This window comes from Etheostoma cragini, chromosome 9 (assembly GCF_013103735.1).
Source record: "Etheostoma cragini isolate CJK2018 chromosome 9, CSU_Ecrag_1.0, whole genome shotgun sequence".
In the NCBI taxonomy this organism is placed as follows: domain Eukaryota; kingdom Metazoa; phylum Chordata; class Actinopteri; order Perciformes; family Percidae; genus Etheostoma; species Etheostoma cragini.
The window spans coordinates 23,214,257-23,237,424 of record NC_048415.1 but is presented as its reverse complement, the minus strand read 5'-3'; the positions used below and the strand labels follow the sequence as shown (position 1 = coordinate 23,237,424).

The 23,168-nt window shown below is 41.3% G+C and overlaps 1 protein-coding gene across 5 annotated transcripts in view; it reads left to right on the top strand.

Annotated features, from left to right (window-relative positions):
- Positions 1-17,659, top strand: part of gabrb3 (gamma-aminobutyric acid type A receptor subunit beta3) — a 47,906-nt gene extending 30,247 nt beyond the window's left edge. For 2 of the 5 annotated variants that reach the window (XM_034880807.1, XM_034880808.1), the window contains 6 exons: positions 2,709-2,929; positions 3,378-3,460; positions 4,092-4,229; positions 6,401-6,553; positions 11,482-11,726; positions 12,974-13,321. In XM_034880807.1, the coding sequence (XP_034736698.1) occupies positions 2,709-2,929; positions 3,378-3,460; positions 4,092-4,229; positions 6,401-6,553; positions 11,482-11,726; positions 12,974-13,321 (1,188 nt within the window). Of the gene's footprint in view, positions 1-2,708; positions 2,930-3,377; positions 3,461-4,091; positions 4,230-6,400; positions 6,554-11,481; positions 11,727-12,028; positions 12,110-12,973; positions 14,640-17,588 lie in introns of those variants that run through there. The other 3 variants (XM_034880805.1, XM_034880806.1, XM_034880809.1) reach the window with 3 other exon arrangements.
- The last annotated feature ends 5,509 nt before the right edge of the window (positions 17,660-23,168 follow it).

The window sequence follows — 23,168 nt, the reverse complement described above, 5'->3', positions numbered from 1 at the left end:
GTGGAATAGATTTGTTCTGAGATTCTAAAGCAGTGTGGAAGACGAGTGCTGAGGTGGGATCTGAAGATCTAGCACAGACTGAAATAGTCGTGGTCCAGACGCTGAGTGAGAGGCTCGGTAGATGGGCTCCATCTCTGTAGTACAGGAGCTGTTGTGTAAAGCTGATTCACCCAGCCCACACCTCAGCTGCATGTGGGAGAGAGACTGTAATGAGGGCATCTTCTGTTCACACGGGGGGACGGAGAATTGGGAGGGCGAAGGCTAAAAAGACAAAAAAAAAATGAAACAGCAAAGTTTGAAGCCAGGGTTTTTTTCTGGGAAAACACTGCGTTACATTGGTTACTACCTAACCTACACCCACTCTTTTTACATGCAGAAGTAATAGAAATGTAGTCCCGAGTGTCATTTATTTAATTCTATTACTGGAAAAATACACTATCATAGAGGTTGACCTATACTGGACGATGCCGATACATATTGTTAGTAGTAAACTAAACAATATTTGGAACTGATTAGCATTTACAGTAAAAATGAAAATATTCAAAAGTTTATTTAAATACTTTTGAGCTATTATTTAATAAAATTCAAACTTGAAATGCAATGCAAAGTAAAGAAATAATAATAAATAAACTCAAAAATAGCTTCCTGAAGTTTGTGTTGCAGACTGCTGACAGAGCCAAAGCAGTGCACTTAGAAATTAATAAACTTTATTGGTTATCGTAAAATAAAACGAGATACAGATAGTCTGCAAATGCCAAATATCAGCCCCAATAATTGGCCGGGCATCCTACTCTATATCCCTTCTCTATATAACAAATATTGAATACATGAAAAGACATTATGTTTCAGTAACTACAGGCAACTTTTTAAAATAAGGTAGGCGAATAGAACGTCCTCTGACTGTACACATACACTGAATCATTCACACAAATCAATATTATATTATTTTGTACTGTCAGTCATATCGCACAGTGAATTTCATTCCAAACACAAAACAAGCCTACAGTATGTCAGCCATGCATGGTACAGGATAAAAAAAGAATCAACAAAAATAATGCAGTTCTTTTATTTTGTCAAAATGAGGTCAGCAGTTTCCGAGGTGAGGAAGCACTCTGACTAAACTCATAGTAATAATAATAATAAAAATGCTGGTATTGATTTTCAAACGAAATCGTGACATTTTAGAACACTTGATTTTGAATTTGTGATTGCACCAGAGGATTGAAATGTAGGCATTTTTACTGCACTGCCTAGTTTTTCTTTATTTCCCCAGACCTGCTTATTTATTTAAGAGAGCATTAGTCAGCAGAACAAAGCCAAAGTGGAGTAGTAAAGAGCTCCATTAAAGGCCTTGAAAAGCTTTTGTGTTGATGGATCCACTTGTGGAGCTATAGCTGCAAATGAACGTCCAATGAATTATTGAAATAGCCTCATATTATTGCATGTACAGCTGCTAATATGTAATAAAATCTATCTATCTATATATCTATCTATCTATGCAGGGTGGTCAGTCACTAAACTAGCGTTGATGCTGTTCCTGCAGTAATGGAGGTCTATAGTCTGAGGGCTGCTGCCAGTCTTGTGCTCAGAACAGCTGCGAGAGGTTTCTCTCATTGAGACAGGTCTTGAAACATGGTCACACAGAGCAGCTTGATGAGATTTAGAGTTGTTTGACAATTCTATAAGTATCACCTTTGTTACGAAAGAATCCATCCCGAGCTCTGGGTTGCAGACATTCAGCGCTGAACTTGATAACCTTGTAAAGAAGAAGAAGAAGAAGAAGGTCTGGCTTCAGTTTTGGACAATGGTGGCAACGCGGGCCGGAGGAAATTGCAAACGTCTGGAACAAAATGACTTTATCTATACTTAGTCTGCCATTGGACTGTGCAATTAACTGAATTTCATTAGCTATTTTGATTGTGGCTTCTTACAATCACAAAAACAATCGAATATATTCGATACAAATAATAATACAAATTAATATTTTATATTATTTTTTTGGGCATTACGTTTTTGCAAGTGAACTCTTAATTTGTCTTGTGTTCTGAATGACACTCCAGTGCACTAAACTCACTCAGCCAACATTTAAAAATATTATTTATATCATTTACTTTAACGTAAATTTAAAAAGTTCAACAGGAAATTTCACTGTTCAAGATGTTTTCACTGTTTTTAAAGTACAATAAATGCAACTTCCAAAAGTCAATGAGTAGTCGTGTTAAATAATCGTGATATCAATATTGACCGAAATAATTGTGATTTATTTTTATTTTTTTTAATCAAGCAGCCCTAATCTGCTATATAGTATGACTGCATCTGTCTGGCTCATACTTATTGTCATATTGAGTCTAACTACATGCACTGCATGATTGCGATATGATTTACGATATTGGAGCGAATTATTGTTTTTTTATCATTATTCTCATTTTTATTTAAATTTATAACATTAAATCAAAGTACAGAAATTAAAATGATTATAGTGTGATTTTTGTGAGGAACTGTAGCAGACAAAGATTTTTATCTTAACTTCTAAATCTCTGCAGCTCCACAATACATCATTCAAAATAGTTTTGACACATATTTTGCTATTAATAAATATTGCGCCCCCCTGCGATTTAGTTTTTGCACTAGTCCATATTGGGATTTTGATACAATTGTGATTAATTGTGCAGTCCTAAACTACATGATGCTGTTTTAACCCCCAACAGGACTACACGTTGACGATGTACTTCCAGCAGTATTGGAGAGATAAGAGACTGGCCTATGCAGGGATCCCTCTCAACCTGACACTGGACAACAGAGTCGCAGACCAGCTTTGGGTCCCAGACACCTACTTCCTCAACGACAAGAAGTCCTTTGTTCATGGCGTCACTGTTAAGAACCGTATGATTCGGCTGCACCCGGACGGCACTGTACTGTACGGCCTCAGGTGAGCACCGCCGTTACCGTAGCTACGCCTCTAGGGGGCGCGACCTTTATTCACCTCAGTGTGTCAGCTGTGCCCCAGTTAATGCAAACTCAGAACCTCCTCCATATGACCTGTTGAGCATGTACAACGCCCAGAAGTGAGATGCCTCACTCTGAAGCCCTTCAAAGGTAGGGTTTTAAAGTTTAAAGTTTTTGTGATGTTAGCTTGATATCAATCATCAGTACAGCAAAGACAGAACAACTGGAATTAGTATCTTATTATATATCCTTTGAAAGGACTTTTTAATCTTGTTTCTACACAGACTGGAAGGGAGCACACATCTCCATGAATTGTATCTCCCTCTATTTGACAGTATGCTTTAATAATGTGTCTTCATACATGACACACTATTTAAAAAATATGTCACCAAAGTAATATATACCTCTCTTGTGGATTTATTTGGATTCAGAATCACCACGACTGCAGCCTGCATGATGGATCTGAGGAGGTACCCGCTGGACGAACAGAATTGCACTCTGGAAATTGAGAGTTGTAAGTTTAAGGCTCACATCTTGTTCTTGGTAAAGAAATACAGCAGACACCTCTACTTTTTCACCGCTGGAAAATATGAACAGCACTGTGATTCCCTTAAAAAAAGTTCTCACACTCCTCATCTCACAGAGACAGAAACTGCACCGACTGCAGAATTGCTTTCGATTTATTAAGCTGTCTAATCTCAATGAGATAGCTAGCTTCAGTCTCTCTGGTTAGAGCCACTGGGTCCATCCAGAAGGGTTTGACCCAGACAGTGATTTTCATAGTAGAGCACAGTAATAATTACTCCAACTTCATTAGTCTTGATGACATGTTTGGCTGTCTGTGCTGCCATAAAACTACGACAGTTATGGATCCCATTCATGTAGAATACGTCTGTCTGCCTGCAGTGACACACACTCCCATGAAGATTTACATCTCATGCAATCAGCACTTCCAGCCAGCCGAGTCCATGTGATTCATAGCACTTACTGTAAATCAACTGTAGCTATTAGGCCCCCAGATTTCACTTAAGCAAATAAAAATACATAATTAATTTTAGCCTTCACACAAAATGAGACGACTGCACTTTTCGGTGTTTTTTCCACTCATAGGAGTCACACCTTCCATGTTTCCTGCCTGTTTGCAGATGGTTACACGACGGATGATATAGAGTTCTATTGGAAAGGTGGAGACTCTGCTGTGACCGGGGTGACACGCATCGAGCTCCCTCAGTTCTCCATCGTCGACTACAAGCTGGTTTCCAGGAACGTGGTCTTTTCCACAGGTGAGTTCACAGTAATCCGGTCCACATGCAGTATAAGTGTTTTAGAAGCTTTGCTTACTTTTACTAGAAACTCAAATCCCCCTGCACTGCTCTTCATAGTCAATTTCATGCCTTTAAAGGAGATCTGAAGTACTCCTCCATATTCATGAGTAAATACGCCACATCAAGTTAAAAACATTTAGGTTGTATTTATGAAAACTTTCAAACTCTCAGCTAATCTGCTTTATATAACTGTGTGGCTGGTCCTTTGTCAGACTGGAGTAAACAAAACAGATTTTAATTATAAATCTTGATTGGTGCACAGAAGTACTTGACATCACCTTCTCCCAGCTGAGCCACACCCACTTTATACCAGTGAGAAAAGAGACAATCTAGGGCTGACCTTGTTTGAAATAAGTTGTTACATACAGTATGCATGACCCCAAAACCGCTGTGTGCAATGTAATCTAACATTTTTATGCATCAATATTATTATTATTATTATTATTAGTTTAAATTCTCAGACGGATATCCCTGTTTAGTGTGTGTGTGTTTGTGTGTGTGTTTGTGTGTGTGTGTGTATGTGTGTGTGTGTGTGTGTGTGTGTGTGTGTGTGTGTGTGTGGACAGGGACTGCATGATGCGGCGGTGTTGTGTGTGCGGAGGAGATCGACAGACAGACAAACTTAGTTTGGGTTCTTGCCTGCTTGCTTTTTGTGCATGATACAAAAAAATTAAAATACATTAAAAAAAAGGTATGCTCTGCTACGTTCTTATGTAAAGGGAAATTATTCTACCACAAGTTCAAGTTACATAACAGACATTCATTTAAATGAAAATCTTCATTATTATTATTTTAAAGTTTCACACGAGGCACCCAAATATCAGCGGATTTCCGGTACTTAGTCCGTGTGCACATTAGGCTTTCCTAATTACGAGGACTTGCATCATACCGTGACCTCTCTCACCGTAACACCAGAAGTGGGACTAATGTTTCAAGATCTTGATAAAAGAATAGGGGGGATGTACTTACAGTAATATAATGTATTCATGAGGCAGAGACAGCATGAATTATTCTCTTGTAATAAGATAAAACTCAGAGGCACCAGAACAGAGATTTTTTCCTGCAGTTGATTTAATGTAGGATGGAAACTGTCCGAACATTTCTGAGAAGATAATCCAGAGAGGGCTATTAGAGCTCATTACAATCAAGGTCACATCCTGATGCTAATAAACTCCAAGAGTTGTCTACAGATGCTTTTTAGCCTTAACAAGTCTTAATTCTGCTGAAGTACTTTGTTCTAGGTCTTAAATGATTTTAAACCAGTCATAATTTACCTATGTCCATGTGGTTTTTTAAATTTTGCGGTTCGGGGTCTGTCTTTCGCTTGTCCAAATATAATTTGCTGCATTGCACTACAAATGAGACCAACATAATAACAATCATAATTTATACTTTTCAAGGGAAATTACAATGTTTTCTCTTTGTTGTTAGAATACACACTATACACAGGTCGAAGATACACACACACACACACACACGCTGATGTCAGAGTGAGGGGCTGCAGCTTGGGGTTTGGTGACTTTGACCTTTGTAGTGCCTTGGAGGTGAACTGGCACATCTAGAGTTACCAGTCCACCACCATACTTCAGCATGGGGACTTGAACCAGCAACCCTCCGGTTCCCAACCCAACTCCCTACAGACTGAGCTTCTGCCCCCCTCATACATCCTATTTAAATTGCAGCCAATCTAGACCAACAGAAACAGCTAGTCTGGCTTCGTAACAAAATCTCAGAGAAATGCTAGCAGTTTCCCCCTGTTTTTAGTCTTTATGCTAAGCTAAGCTAATGGCTAAGCTGGCTGTAGCTTCATAGTCATGGTAAAAGGGTTAGACCGGTGTCACTGGTGTCAAACACACTAACTCTCATCAACAAAGTGTTAAACCTTTTCCCATTGTACAGGAATGTGTGTAAAAACAGTTTTACATTCTGCTCTGTGTTGTGGTGTTTGCACACACATAATCTCAAGGCTAACATCATAAAATGCTTTGCAATTTGCACCACGCTTGCTTGTTTCTATGGTGATGAAACCACTTTGTGAGGCCATCGCCAACTAAAACAAAGTGCAAGATATCCCCTCGTTGCTCTTGAATTAAAAGGGACTTCTTCCTTTTGGCTGTGTTTCCCTGCAGGTGCCTACCCTCGACTGTCTCTGAGCTTCAAGCTGAAGCGAAACATCGGATACTTCATCCTGCAGACGTACATGCCCTCCATCCTCATCACCATCCTATCCTGGGTGTCGTTCTGGATAAATTATGACGCCTCGGCTGCCAGAGTTGCATTAGGTATGATGTGTCCTGTGCAGTAGATTGATCTCAGCTCTGTCGCTTCACCTTCAGTCGGATGTCTTTAGTGTCTGATAGTGTGGAGAGCAGTGACCACCTCTGTCCCAAAGCTAAAAAACAGACAGACATTTAAACTATGACATCATTAAAGTGGAGCCTCTGCAGCTCCACAGAAAATGATTTTGGTGAAGGTGGCTGTCGGAGGGGTTTCTGTGAATCAAGGAACACTGAAGTTCAGAAATAAGACATTACCCTATTTTACTCACTCAGATAGCAGCGGGTAGATTAACGGATGAGATGCAATGGGAGCTAATGAGTTAGTTGGACGGCTACAGACCAGAAACTGAGTTGTTATGTGAGATGTATTTATGAGTGATGGCCTCTCTTCCCTCTCAGAGAGATTGTAAAGGTGATTGAGCGGTTGTTAGAAGATCATGTCAAGTTCATGTAATATACCGTGCTGTGACCTAAGAGGATGATAGGTGGGATGTTGTCTGCCAGCAGAGAACATAAACAGGGGATCTGACCTTTCCCTTTCCATTTTCTTTGTGTCTAAAACTGTCTGGACGTGATTCCTTTCCTTTTCACGGTTAGTCTCAGAAGGGTCTGTAGCAAAGTGAGACAAGGTTTAACATTACATTATTAAATTATTTCACTCCAGTTTTAAAAAAGGTTCACCATGCATTTTAGGCCTCAGTGTTTAGACTGAACGCTTCCCTAATAACCATTTTTATATTAACTATGGATCGAATGTGGTAACCTGTAGCTCACCAAGTACAGTGCGTCCTCCTCTTTCCCTCCTTTCCTTTCATCCTTCAGCTGCTCTATAAATTAAAAAGTGATAAAAGCCCCCCCCCCAAAAAAAATCCAGACAGCTAGCTAGACTATCTGTCCAATCTGAGGACTATGGTTACCTGGTCCTCAGATCTCTGCAGGGTAAATCCAGACAGCTAGCTAGACTATCTGTCCAAGCGGACTATCCTACTTCTGAACGTGTTCATGTTCCACCAAAACAAGTTCCTTCCTGAGACTATTTAGCAGAGGCACCGTGGCTCCGTCCAGCGTTTGGCTCCGCCCATGACCACTGTGATTGGTTTTAAGACAAGACTATAAACCAGAGCACGTTATTCTTCCTTCCGGGAATGCTGAGTGGACCAGCCAGACCCTGCTGTGCAGTGCTGTGGAGGAAGGTCTGGCAGTGAGAGACTAGTTTGGGAACTATTTCCTCCTGTCAGCTCAGCGCCAAACAGGGACTCATCCATTCTGACTGCATGTTAGTTTGTGTGCACCGGCTTGTTTGAGGTTTAGCCTTCTTTTTTAAATGATTTAAGGATTTGTAGAAAAACATTTTAATGACCCAAATTAAGATAATAGTCATTGTTTTAATATCGGCATCACAACCAAGGTGTCGTATCAGCAGGGTTTAAAATTGGCACCATCTACTAGCCAAATGCTGGTCAACCATGTGAGTGGTTGGTAGATTTTCCCCAAAAAACAAAGACAATCTCTTGAGTGACCGGTAACCTTCACTAGCCGTTTGGCTGGTGGAAAAAAAGGTTAATTTTGGACTCCGCGTGTCAGTGCTGGTATCGTGAAAAGAAGAAAAGGATTGTGTGACATTACACTCAATGATCAAGACAGTTAACTTTCATCTATTTTAAATACATGCAGAGATGAACATCAGATTCAGAATGAATGTTTTGTTTGGGGCTGCTGCCCTGTGGTGTAATAGGAGACTGGACTGGATCTAAGACTCACTTTCCACGAGGCTCTGTTCACCTCAGGAAAACACCGTACCATCCCTGACTGCATTGATCGTTACATTAATGGGAATCCTCATTCAGCATCTAGCGTTAAGTTGTAAGGAAGAGCACATTACTGCAGCATTCATTACATTCCGGTTGCATAGTCCTTCCCTGAGACAATATAGAACATTTTCAGCAGCTATAGTTAGAAGCACCTGGGCCGGGTCCGGCCTGGTGGAACGCTGACACCTGGAGAAGACCACCGTCTCACACACTGGGAGATCAATGCAGCATTTACACTTACTGAAGGCTACAATCCAATTCCATCACTGCCCATGTGATGAATCAATGTATGTTCCATTCTTTCTGCCATTACGGGGCTTTGAGAATCCTGAGGTGAACTACATTGTCAGGGGTACCTACCAGGCGAGAGGCGTGAGATTCCTAGTCTTTACTTGGACTCTCATTGTGGCTGCATGGTGTATAGATTAAGTGCATCCGGTAATAATCAGTTTATTAAGTCATAGTGACAAATATTTCATCAACATTCTTGATTTTGAAACAATGCATCCTGGGTGTCAGAGATATCTGTCAATAGAAGATTTGATCAGCTGTAGCACGCTACTTAAGCTGATGTTAGCTGCATGAGTTCACTGAAAACACCTTCTCATCTTGCTTTTATAAATGTGTCTCGCTAATTTGTTTTTAATTAGAATCGTGTAAAAAGGAGTCCTAAGTTAACTTCAAGGCTACATACGTGATATCCTGCTTAAAGACTGAAGCCAAAGCTACAAGTTCCAGGCAAAAGGTTAGCATCCTCGCTAGTGGATCCATGTTGAAGACGTGGAAATCAAGAAACAGCGTTGCTCCTGGAGTGGACTGTAGCGCTAGTTTGTCCAACTATTATGATGACAAAACATGTAACATCACATTATTTAATATTAGCCTATACATATTCATGTTCAGTTCATGTACATTCTTTTCACTCTATAAGTATATTTTCCCCAGTAGTTCTTTTATTTCGATATTTTGTTATCTTATTTTATCTTATTTATAATTTTTAGTATACATCTTGTTCTCTCTCCGTGTGTGTGTGTGTGTGTGTCTGCATAGTTTACATACTTACGTTTGTTTTTTCAAATAGTATATTTATTTATAATAAGTGAAATAAGTTTGACAAACCTCCCTAGTTAAGGTTGATGAAGCTATTTACATCTACGAGATGTCATCAGTGATTATCATTTGGTAATCTTTCCCTGTACTTTTAGCTGATGTAACGTCAAAGACAGCAGTAGAGTATGCAGTACTGCACTGAAAATATGTCGAGGATTTGTTGAGTAACCCTCTTCTCCTGAGCTCTGAGAGACTTTGGATTCTTTGTTCTGCAGAATCAATTCCACAAACCCACAGTGCTCTTCACACCCACACACATCCAGCACTGTTCACGGCAACACTTTTGGTTTAATTATATAAGTCAGAGTGGACAGAAATAGACACAGCGTCCAGGTTGGTGAGCCATCCAGGAGACACGGACACAACACGGACACAGTTAATGTTGATGGTGCACCTTATCCAGACAATTACTACGCTGCTGTTTGTTGTGTCTTTGCTGAGTCGGTTCCCTCGTTGTTTGCTACATGAGCTGATGGTCATACTGCATAGTGGAGGGTTTTCTGCTTACCCAAACTAAAGAAATTCAAGCCTGTTTAGAAGAGGCATCCAGGAACTTTCATCTTTAAGGTTGTTAGTCTTTTAGTGGTGGTGATGGTGCAGTGAATATGACACACACCTTTGTTTCAATTCCCACCGCGATACATCAACCAATGTGTCCCTGAGCAAGACACTTAACCCCTAGGTGCTCCAGAGGTATGCAGACTCTGATATAGAGCAAAATTGTAAGGTGCTGTGGATAAAAGCGTCAGCTAAATGACATGTCAAGAAATGTTAATTATTTAATGTATGTCATAGTCCGGTTGGATAGTTATGTTTGTACCTGCAGCTCATGAAAATGACTCGTGGTGATAGCTTGACAGAAAAATACAGTTCTCTCTATTAATGAGAGGGATTGCTTTGTTGCAACCTGAAATTCCGCCGTATATCCTTCTTTTCCACCATGTCCATCCCCGTCCTCTGTCTCTGTGTTGCCGTTCTAACCTGCGGATGATTTCTGAAGACTATGGTTACCTGGTCCTCAGGTCTCTGCAGGGTAAATCCAGACAGCTAGCTAGATTATCTGTCCAATCTGAGGACTATGGTTACCTGGTCCTCAGGTCTCTGCAGGGTAAATCCAGACAGCTAGCTAGACTATCTGTCCAATCTGATGACTATGGTTACCTGGTCCTCAGGTCTCTGCAGGGTAAATCCAGACAGCTAGCTAGACTATCTGTCCAATCTGAGGACTACGGTTACCTGGTCCTCAGGTCTCTGAAAAGGTAAATCCAGACAGCTAGCTAGACTATCTGTCCAATCTGAGGACTATGGTTACCTGGTCCTCAGATCTCTGCAGGGTAAATCCAGACAGCTAGCTATGATCTGTCCAATCTGAGTTTTCTGTTGACCACTAAAACTACTTCTGAACGTACACATGTTCCACCAAAACCACTTCCTGAGAATATTTAGCAGAGACCCTGTGGCTCCGTCCAGAGCTTAGCCCTACCCAAGACGATTTTGATTGGTTTAAAAAAAAAGAGTGCATGTGGCGGCGCTTTCACTAGCTGCGGCTCGGAGGCTCTCTAAACTCTCTAAACTGTATTTCGTTGCATTGTAACTGTACATGTGTGATGACAATAAAGTTGAATCTAATCTAAAGAAATGCCAATAAACCAGAAATGCTGTGTGGACTAGGAAGACCCTCCTTTGCCTTTCCCTGTGGGGGAAGGTCTGGCCATGAGAGACTAATACAGTAGCACTTCTTTTTAGCCCCTGTAGTGCTACACAAATTGATTAATAATTAGTTTTAAATAAACAATATCAAATTTAATATAGCTCAGTCAATACAAGTTAGTTAAAGGAACAAGCTCCCATGTGTCTTATGGTGAAAAATAATTGTCTTATGGTCTAAGTTTAGGAAGTTGCCTGAAAAACTGCATCTGTATTATTTCATGTATGTTGTATTAGAGGTTAGTTGTGTTTTTATTTTTATTTGCAACTTGGTGATTTGTAACTTTTCCTTTTACTTTACAGGGATCACCACTGTCCTGACCATGACAACCATCAACACGCATTTAAGAGAGACTCTGCCCAAGATCCCCTACGTCAAAGCTATAGACATGTACCTGATGGGCTGCTTTGTGTTTGTGTTCCTGGCTCTGCTGGAGTACGCCTTCGTCAACTACATCTTCTTTGGAAGAGGACCTCAGATGCAGAAGAAGATGGCTGAGAAGGCACAGAAGGCCAATAATGAGCGGGATAAATTTGATAGACCCAAGGTGAGAATCAGTTAAAAACGGTCCAGATAATTAGACTAGCTTAGATAGACTTTATTAATCCCAAATTCAGTGCTACAGCAGCAAAATAAGACACCATCCTCACAGAATATACAAGAAATATTAAAAAGAATAGAACACAAGAACCAGAATTAAAAGAAAAAATACAAACGAATATAATAATACAAAGTGGCGCCGAGGCGTTTGAGCCCGCCGGGATTCTCAGCCTCCTGATTGTGAAGCAAGCTAACACCTGACCAATGCTCAGACCAAAGGGGGTTTCTGTTTGTGTTTCTCCTGGCTAGTCCGGTCTGGAAGGAGGCAATTGCAAGTCTTTGTCTGTTAAACTATCGAGTCAGGGGCAAGGCCGCCGTCCCTCACCGAGGGTGAGTGTCTGTCTCTGCCTGCCCACTGAAACTGAAGCATTACACCCCCGTCTCCTCTGGGGTGTTTTACTGTGTGTTCTGGCCCTGATATCATGCACAGGTAATGCAAGCCACTCTATAATGAACATAAACAAATCATACAACACAAAACATTACGGCTGCAACTCACAATCATTTTAGTTCTTTGGTCGATACTGTCAGAAAATATGGCGCTCAGTGTTTCCCAAAGTCTAAGAAGACGTCCTCAAGTGTCTTGTTTTATCCACAACTCAAAGACATTCAGATATTACTGTCCCAGGGGAGAGAAACTAGAACATGTTCACATTTTGGAAGCTGACATCAGAGAATCTTTTACTTTTTCACGAACAAATGACTCAAACGGATTAATCGATTATCAAAATAGTTGGCAGTTAATTTAATAGACAACTGATCGATTAATCTTTGCAGCTCTATTGATGGAATAATACCAGTTTCTGTGACTCGTATGAACCTGAGGAAGAATATTTACCTCGTCACCTCCTCTCATGTCTTGTAACCACATGTTTGTCATATTGTACATATTGTGCCTCTATTTTTGGCACATAGGTGGGAATGATTCATGAATGTTTTTGGTGTTGTCATGCCATTAGTATCAGAGCCATTCGGCCCAACCTTGAGCTGATTTGAGAGAAGTGATTTAACTTTGGGACAGGAAAGCTGCTTTTGAAGGCCACTCTCCTTTCCCCGGCTGTAATCTGTCAGCCGCTGGAAGACGCCGGCCCCCGGGGCCTGACACATGCTGCACATGTGTCATCAGTCACCCCGGCCTCAGCCCTGCAGCCCATTTTTAACACCGCTGCTGTCTGTCTGTCTGTCTGTGCCTAGGTCGACTCCCAGGGAAATATTTTGCTGACAACCTTGGAGATCCACAACGAGGTGGGAGGGAATGAGATCACAACCACGGTGAGCGAGAGCCACAACTCCTCCTCCACGGCGTTCGACAACTCGGGGGTCCAGTACAGGAAGCCGAGCAGGCCGCAAGAGCCGGGCCGGCTCAGCACGGACAGGAACACGCACAGAAAGAAAAGCCGTCTGCAGAGGCGATCGTCGCAGCTCAAAATCAAAATCCCAGACCTCACCGATGTGAACACCATCGACAGATGGTCCCGGATAATATTCCCCTTCAGCTTCTCCCTCTTCAACGTAATCTACTGGCTCTACTATGTCAATTAATGCACTCATGTTTTATCAACCTGTGTCTGTCTCTGTGTCATTTCTGACTTCTTAATGTAAAGAACATAATTTGGTGAAAACCTTTTTTTAAATCACAGCGCAACTCAGAGAGTCTGATTCAGGGAGGAATTATCTACAGAACAACAGGGACGTTGATGACCTGTAACGTTCTCTCTCTCTGACTCCTGTGAGAGCGGCGGCATTACATCCTGTGGGTTGAGGCGCTGACTCTGTGCCGTGTTGTAGATCAAAAAGACTATTTACACTGCTTTAGTTCAGCCATCACAAACACACCCACAATTCCAGTATTACATGTGGTCGCTGTTATACGTATTGCTGATAAAGATTCTTTTTAATATTACAGTTGTCTTGTCAATCTTCACATGGACAAACAACGCTCACAGACTAGAGTTCATGATCCAGAAATGAAACCAGACTTACAGGAACTGTTCCATGTTTTGGGAAATCCTCTTATTCCCTTTCCTTGGCGAGATTTAGATGTGAAGATCAGTACCACTATAGTACAGTTAGCTTAGCATAAAGACTGGAAACGTTGAAAGATGAATTAGCTGCCTATGACATCTCAAGCTCACTGATAAACCCTTCATGGCATTTGTTAATCCATACATGAACAGAAATGGAAAACGTGCTGTCCCTGTTCCTCTCCACTCATGTGAAGAGAGAGACATGTTGGAGCTTCATATTTAGTGCCCAGACAGGAGAGCGGTATCAGTCTTCTCAAATCGCTCCACGAGAACGTAAATTAGAGTATTCCCTGAAATTTGGAACAATTTCTTTTAACATTTACAGCTACCCCTTTGCTATTGATTTCCACTTTTCAAAAAGAAGGCCATGTAGCGGACAACAAGTGTGACATGGGCGTCACACAGAGCGGTTCCCGGGCTTCTACAGAGGACAATACCTGGTCAGTTACACTCTGTCACTCTCTTGTCACTCTGCTTTCAGGACTGCTGTCACACTTTTTTCTTTGTTTTGTGAAAAATGTATTCAATACAGCATAATTCACATGGCTACTTGCTTTTTTGTCTTTAAATGCATGTTTCTTTAAATGCATGTGGCCCGAGCACACACTCATTTTTGCAGACATCTTCTGTCAGATTTGGACCAACCTTCCCATCCAGAAACATTTAACGTACATGCAGTAACTGCACATTTTCTTCACTTGACATTAACTCCATGCCTCTGTTGTCAGCAGTGTTTTGCTCAGTGATTTCTGGCCTCGCTGTTTTCTTTTGTTAGTCTGTACACAACATCATCCTTTCCCATTTCTGTTGGAAATATAATACACAATATCACAGCTTATGATTAGTTTCATTTTTTCCTAAAGAAGTAAGTCAATCGTGTGAAATTCTATACAAGTAAAAAAGAATTGGGGGTAAATACTATCTCCCTAGCAACAACTGTTGGCGTACACAGCTCCCAACGCACCATCTGCACGGCCTGGTGGAGCGACTCGCAGCGCGTAGGAGTGACACCACCTGTCACAAGTCCACTCGGCTACTTTAAAACTGTTTAGTACGTTTTCTATTTGCCCACAAAGTCCGTCTTCATTTCATTTGATAATGCAGAACATCAGCTACTCTTCCTGGGGTCCACACGAAAACTTAACACATAACAAGAGCTGAGACAGCCACAGATTGGACTTGACAATCCTTCAATGCCTCTATTTAGCATTGATAAGCAGTGAGTTATCTTTAAAGTATGGCTTGTGAAACATAATTGTAGTTGTAAGCAGATATCATCAATCTATCAATTTTGTTGGTGCATTTCCATGAACGGCTTTGTATTTTTTTAAACATTTGGGGAGGGCTAGAGTGGGAAACATGCCCATTTGGCACGTTGGGCATACTGTGGGAATACTGTGGGCACTGGGACACATGACCAAAAGTGCCCCCCCCCCAGGGACATGATCTGTTGGTCCTTAACGAACAACCTCCTTATTTTAAACCTGCAGTAATTTGCCAAAACGGACCCAACGTCACTAAAACGTATTTGATCAATAGAAATTTACTTTAACATATACATAGAAAATATTACACTTTATAATGAATTGTATTCGTTACACAAGTTATGGGCTTGGTCCCAATTGACTTTCCGTTTGGTCAATTATGGACCTTGGTCCGGACTTGGAGAAGTCCGGCGCAAGAGGAGAAATCGGGATCAACAAAGTAAATATATATTTCATCCTGGGGGAAGCATAAATGTCTCTACAAGTATTCATCAAAGAGTTGATGATATTTAAGTCTGGACAACATTGCCATGGCTAAGATCCATTTGAACAGGCTGTAACATCTCAAATATTACAACCCAAAACATATACTCAAGTAAATAACCCAGGATTAGTTCCCACCTCTCACACAGTATATCAAGTGTTTTTGCTGTTACAGCATAATAAAATCAAAGCATAAATGACATCTTCCGCAGCCAGAATAGGCAATTTACTTATGGGACCGTGTCAGCAGAAACAGGACTGAAACAACCATAACAGAGATATAATACCTGTTTTATATTTGCGTGTGTACACAACACCAGTGGCGTCATGGCACAGCGCTTTCAAATGAGCAATTTTTATAAACCGCAACACAACTGTAACCATATATTAATCATTCATTCTCTCTCTGCTGTATTATGTTTCAACAAACTGTATTTCTAATCTGAATCCTGCCACTGCTCCTGTTTGTACCCACCCCACCCCACCCCCACCCCTTGCTCATGTTAATGTTGGAACTGTTGTAGTGTGGGATGAATGGATCGGAGAACTCGGCTGTGTGATACGCTGGAGTTGCAATAATTCAACTGGCAAATTACATCTGGTTTATAGTTGCACATTTCAGATAAATGAAGAGCAGGAGTGTATTTCTCTGTGTGCTTTACATTATTATTTCAGGACTCTCTCGCTCCCTCTCTCTCTTACATTACCATGAAATCTGAATACTGCGACCTCCGGTACCCTGCTCTCTGATTAAATGGCTTTGTTTTGGTGACAGAGGAGATTAATCAACCCACTGGAACAGCCCTGGATCTAATGACTGATACAGACTGAAGGAAACAGGGAAATAGCACATGTGGCGGTCCCTATTCTTCCATAATGCTACAATATACAAACATATTTCACATTCTTTTTAAAAAAATGCTTCTTCTTTTGAGTGCAGGCAAATGCCCAGTACATGGTCATGTTGGAAATTCAGAGTGAGATTAGTTCTGCTGCGGAGCTTGAACTCCTGTGTCGTGCCGTTGCAAAACGAAAACAAAGTAGTGTAAATGTATCCTTATATTAACACTGGTTCAACTTTAAAATGAGCCTTTTTGCACACAGAGAGACAGAGGACTGTGGAAGTTGTCCCCCATAACTTACACTGGCATGGTGCGCGCCGGGGATCTCTTTGCAGGCCTGCATGGACATGAGGAGGAATTAGAAAAAACGTCTGTTTAATGTACATATGGGCATGTGAGTATAATTTTAAGATAGACTTGTAAGATTTCAACACACCCTTTAATAGTTACTGAACATGTACTTTGGGTAGTCTTGCTTGCCAGACCTGTCCCTACAGCGCTGTGAGGTAGAGGTCTGCCTCCTCCACACATGCATTCCAGGACAGGAGAAAGAAAACTCTGGGTTGTTTGCATTTCTTTAAATCAATCATAATCATATCAGGCTGCGCAGAGACGGCAGCTCTGCTAGTCTCAGGAAGGAAGTTCACACAATACAGTAACATGAGCTAGTTAAATCAGCTGATGCATGGTTGAACAGAATTTGTTCTTACCAGTTTACCACCGTGTGTACTTCATCCACAGTATTGTATTTTGAGTCTGGCGGGTTTGGCGTTCAGGATGTTTCATGTTAAACAAAAAGGATCTTATTTTTTTTTATGTCTGTCTTTGCAGGGATTGTTTCCATAATGTTGTCAGACTCATGGAATAATAATGTTTTAGTGGACGTAAATTAGAGGTTTAACTGCCCATTGACTTACACTGTAGCTTCTTTCTTCCCATTAAATAAAAAAACATAGAAAAACAGGGTCCAGGTTTAAAAGAAGCCAAATTTACCCTTTAATGTTCAAATGCAAACACCTTTTTTCATGTTAGTTTCTCACGTCCATGCCTTTAGATCTGCTCCTAATGAAACTCAGGGCATGTGTGTGCAATAAAGGAAAGAAGCCAGGGGAAGATGACGACGATAATTAGATACATTTCTGGGCATAACGAGACAGACTGACAGAGTTTCAATATCTGTACATTCACACAGGATAATTAACCCTAATGAGCAATATTAAAACTGGAGGCAGGAGCAACAACAGCAGCTGTGGTGTGAGTAACCCCCCCCCCCAGATCTACATGTTGTTATTCCATATACTTTATGCACGCAAGAAGGGAAAATGTTAAATGTTAAATATGGTGTCTTGTATCTGATGGGCCAAATGTTCGGCGTGACAGAAACAAACCTATTGAATTAAATTGTGATGTCCTAAGTGAGCAGCTTGGATAGCTGGGGACACGGCTGTTATATATTTAGACATTTTGAGACATAGCATGTACATCATGCTGGCCATACTGTTGCTAGGAGACTTGTAATGCAACTGTCTTGTGGATTGGTTTTATAACTGGGATATCTTAATGCACTAAAATATATTTCAAAAAACACTTTAAAATGCCCTTTTCTAATTTAATTAGAGTTTGGGAAGTTTGTGACAAACTTTGAGCGACTACTCAAAGTGCTGCAACACAGTACAGCATTCACACACACTCACACACACTCACACACACTAACACACATTCACACACACTCTCACACACTCACACACATCCATACACTGTGGCCGAGGCTGCGGACAAGGTGCCTCCTGCTCATCAGTACACACTCACACACACTCACACTCTGATGGAGCAGCATCGGGGGCAACTCGGGGTCAATGTCTTGCCCAAGGACACTTGGACATGGGACTGCACTTAGCGCTGTATTTTGCTGTTCACACAGACTTAACTTTTCCTCTGCTGCTGCTCAGCAATGTAACACTGGATGTCGAGTATTTCCACTTCACTCCCACTTTGGTGGGAACATTTAATGATGATCTACACATCTTGCCAGATGTCTGCTCACAACTTTAATGTGTGTGAGACTAAAGTTAACTAAAGACTTAATATGTTTAGATTGTTTACCTTTTCTTTCTTTCTTTTTATGAAAGAAGTGGAAGTAGAACCCTGAGCCACTGGGGTGCTCCTTAAAGCATCATCAGGCGGTGAAAATAACAGCAAAGTAAAGCAAGGAGATGCAAGGCTTAACAAATGTCACTGTTAAAATGTCACTATTACTTTACAGTTACTCCTTCACAGCTTTAATGAAATCTGTTATGTCCCCATATGATTTATGGAAATGACCGATGCAGATGTGTAGCACGACCGTCTCATCACCAAGAACACCATGAATATGACAAGAAAATAAATTATTCAGACAAATGTACAGCAGGTTCACAGCATCACAGCCACACTGGTTACATCTCACCACCTGAACTCATCCCTTTATAATTTTATTATTTATTAGGTCACCTCAGCTGACTGTTAGGACCAGCTGGGCCGCCGCGTGTCCAGATGGTTCCGCACCCCGATGTTTGGTTCATCGTAATGCATGGGGAGCTAAAAGGGTTTAGATTTAATTTTATTCTAATAGATGTGTCATATAATCAGTGACTTAATCCGAAACCTGTTATTTGCGATCCATCGGCCCCTGTGTGGTGGCTGCGTAGAGACAAGGATCTCTCGGTCCAACCCGAGACCTCAAACCAAAGCAACTCGGCCTTCAACAGACGTGATCTGTTGACTATATGTGAACATGAATATTAAAGCCCCACAGAGATGAATCGGGTTTAAATCATACATCACATGGTCACACATTGATGCCATCATAAACATTGCATAATTAATATTTACACTACATTAACCTTGCACTGATGGTTCCCATTCATGTTTCATTCCTTTTAGAGAATCTCCTCTATGTGCTTTTTACATTAAAGAAAAGATATGCTGAAGCATCTAAAAACAATGTGAAGAAGATTTTCCTCTTCAGTGAGTCTGCTCTCGTTTGAGGATTTTAAAGGCGTACATTAACATCCAGCCTGCAGCTCGGTGTGTTCAGATCTTCTTCTACTTACACAACGCCGATAACAAATCCTGTTTTTGAGTGCAGTTCACAAAGGATTGTTTCTTAGCCCCCCTCTAGTTAATCTCTTTTCCCACTAGATCAAATTATGCAAAGCAAAATGTTTTATTGGCATTATGCAGATGAAATTTACATATGGTAAAGTAGCGGTATGATGGAGTCAGTAGAGGCCAAGTGAGTCAGTAGAGGCCATAGTGTAAAAAAAAATGTAAATCTTAGTAAAGCTGAAGCTCTGACTTCTCACTAAGACCTCCTGAGTCGCTCTCCCATCATCCCAGTTCTGAGGCCTCTTCACATGCTTCCACTAAAATATACAAGATCTTCCTGCTCATCCATAAGGCTGTGTCAGTGAACTACTGATGCCATAAACCTCCTCCATACCCCTAAGGGCCTCGGAGCATGGCCTGCTAGTTGCACCTCGTACAGTCCTGAACCCCTGGGGGGCTGAGGTTAGGTTTTAGGTCAGCTGAGCCCTCTCTGTTTACTACATGCTGGGATGTTTGTGTTGTAGCTACTCATCTTGTTCTTTTCACCTTTTTTTGTAAAGGTTTTTTTGTTATTTTTGTGCTACTCTGAATTTCATCAAATTTACAATTTCATTTTAAGCCATAAAAAGTTCATTGATTATAATAAAACATTCTAACACACAAAGAAATAGATCATCAATGAATAGAATATTCTACATCTTTAACATGAACATAAATAATGACTTGACTTACTTTATTTCCAGTTGCAGTGTGATTTTATTCATTTTGCATTAAGCAGCAAAGGTGAACGTTGCCTGCCTAAATCAGCACACCCTGAAAAGCATGCTCAATACAGTGAAACATTGAAGTTGAAGTGAAACGGCGTGGAATTAACTGTGCAATGCAGCAAAAGTGTCTTTTTGGATGTATTTTTGCATGGTTGGTGTCTGTGAGCAGTGCGAGCACAACAAGAAAACATCTGGGCTTCTCAGGCTCCGTCCGTTTCCACAACGTATGCACGATATACAAACAGTTTTACTACTATGATACCATTTATATACTGTATACATACTATATAAAACATATAAAATATGTAATAAATCAATCCATTTGAAATTGGAATTGCATGTGACTATTAAAATGTATTGATTCGTTGAATTGAATTCATGAAACCAGTAGTGAACCAACTGCAAAGGTCTCATCACCTGTTCAAATGTTGAGGTCCCAAAGTCTAGTGGAGACTGTTGACATTGACTTCACCGTCCAAAATAATTATAAAAACATAATTTCAGTTTTTTTTTTAGGTTGCGTTTTACTTTGTAGTGTTCAGCATTTGATCCAGACCACATCGGCTGCCTGACTAGTCTGAAACAGCGTTGGTACATTTCCAGGACGACTGCCACTCATCGGGGGTGTGATGTCCCTCGCCTTCCTCTCTGTGTGCGTCCTTCTCAAACTTGGTTCTTTTCGTGATATGAACAGCAACAAACTTTGAGCAAGCAAGCCCCAAGCTGACTTTTTTTTTAATGAAAATTTGCATGGCGCAACAAGGCAGATCTGCTCGGTTCTTTCAGGGAATAATTGTAAAGATTTCCAAAGAATATTTAAGGCATATCCTGTCTAACTGGAACGTTTTGGGAGCGATTGGTGGGACATGGAGATACAATGGTTAGAGCAAATTACAATTAACCATGTATCAGCTGAGTTAACTAGCTCACGTTACTGTATTGTGTCAACAGTTAATTTCCTTTAATATTTTCATATTCATTTTTTGCAGGGTGCAAATGTTCCACCAGAACAAGTTCCTTCCTGAGACTATTTAGGAGGGCCGCTGTTCCCTGCGTCTGGAGCTTAGCTCCGCCCAAAACAAATGTGATTGGTTTAAAGAAAAACAAACAGCCCAGAGCGTTTTTATTCTCCTATCCCGGTCTGACTGTCTGGCTGACTACTGTCTGACTGGCTTTACTGCATTAATGATGAATATATCTTAACACTTGAAACAATGTAGTGATTGGTTAAGATTTCTATTGTCCCGAAGGAATTTTGTCTTGGACAGACAAACAATATCTGCTGTTTAAAGAATACAACATAGTGCATACTTACATACGCAAAGTACACAGACTGCTGCATCACTCTGCATGGACATGCCCATGTTGCAGACTGCCACTAGCCAACAGAATCGCACACTGCCACATGTCTACAACACATCATAATAGTCGTCATATGTGCAGTTGTGTGTTGTAATGTTGCAGTTGTGTGTCTAGCTTGTCTCGGAGCCCGGAGGCAGCTCGCTCTGAAATCAGCTGCTGAGCTGAGGCTTGGCCTGCCTACGGCCATGTTTCTGTTCTCCGGGGTCCTAACTTGTGACAGGATATCCCACTGAAAGGCTTCCTACTTGCTGTGGTGTGAAAGAGCAAACACCACTGGACACGTCCCACATTAACAGGATGAATTTAAAGCCCTGCAACCGTCCTAGCAGCCTGCGAGTGTCAGCACCAGTCGTCCCGGACCACACTCACCCTTAACCCTGCATGTAATGAAGCATACTGCAGATCATTGTAATATCTCTAAATAACATTAGCTCTATGATGCTTCACTACCTTGGCATACTTCATCTGAGCTGGCGGGACGCCCAGAAACCCTTTAAATTAATGAGATAACTGTACATATGCTGCGCTCACCCGATTTCCCCGTGCTGATACCGCAAGCACGCACTTCTCCTGCAGCACCACTCGGCCTTTCAGAATCACTCTGAAGAAATGTGAAAAGAGAATGTACAAGTCAATTATCAGGTTGAAACGTGAGGCCTGCAGGAGATAAGGAATGACTTTTGGAGGATGTATTTTTATTTTAATAAAAGAATTACAAGCATGTGGACTGTGTTATAGCCAAGAGTGACTTTACTCTGTTTAAAGCTGCTATAATCAATATGTTTCTATAAGTAACGGAGCAAATCCCAGTGAGAGAAGTTTCACCCAGATCTACAGTTCCCATCAGTGTTTCAGCGTCTTTCAGCTCATTGTTTGGATTTTCCGGTCCACAAATTGACTGTTTGGGTTCTCTCTCCCAGGCTCCCAGCTGTTCTTTCTAACCCTAACCCACTGCCTACCAGCCCAGCATCAAATAGCACACAGACAAAGCTAGCAGGGCTGGACTGGGGAAAAAAACATCAGCTCTGGGCCACGTCTGGAATTCCATACCAACATGGTGGGCTAAAACAGTGTGTGAGATTTTTTAGTAATAGCTGGTCATGACCTGTACACACATGCAACCTGTCACAAGTAGACAAAGGAAAAAGGTTACAAAATCACTGCTGTGAAGTCACTCCAAATCAATACTCCAACACACCCAGCTCTGCAACTGGTGGAGCTCCTTTTCTCCTTCCCTCTCCTCTGAGATGTGTCCCAGCCGTTCCACTGGTTCCTGTTTCAGCAGCACAGTGCTCCCTCTGAGACAGCACAAACACAGAGACCGAAGCTTGATTCTAGAGGTGTGAAGTGCTTTCTTCTTTTCCACTTGTTTACTGTCTATGCTGCCTCACTTGCTCTATGTCTCTTTACAGGGAGGACTTGCAGTGCACAGACACTGTAGGCCTAGGTCTCCCTTTAGGCAAAACCCCAGTCCGCAAAACTCCACATCCCCCAATGTCACTGGTGGGCCACTGGCATCCCCACCCAGGAATGCTGCATATAACCAGGGCGCAATT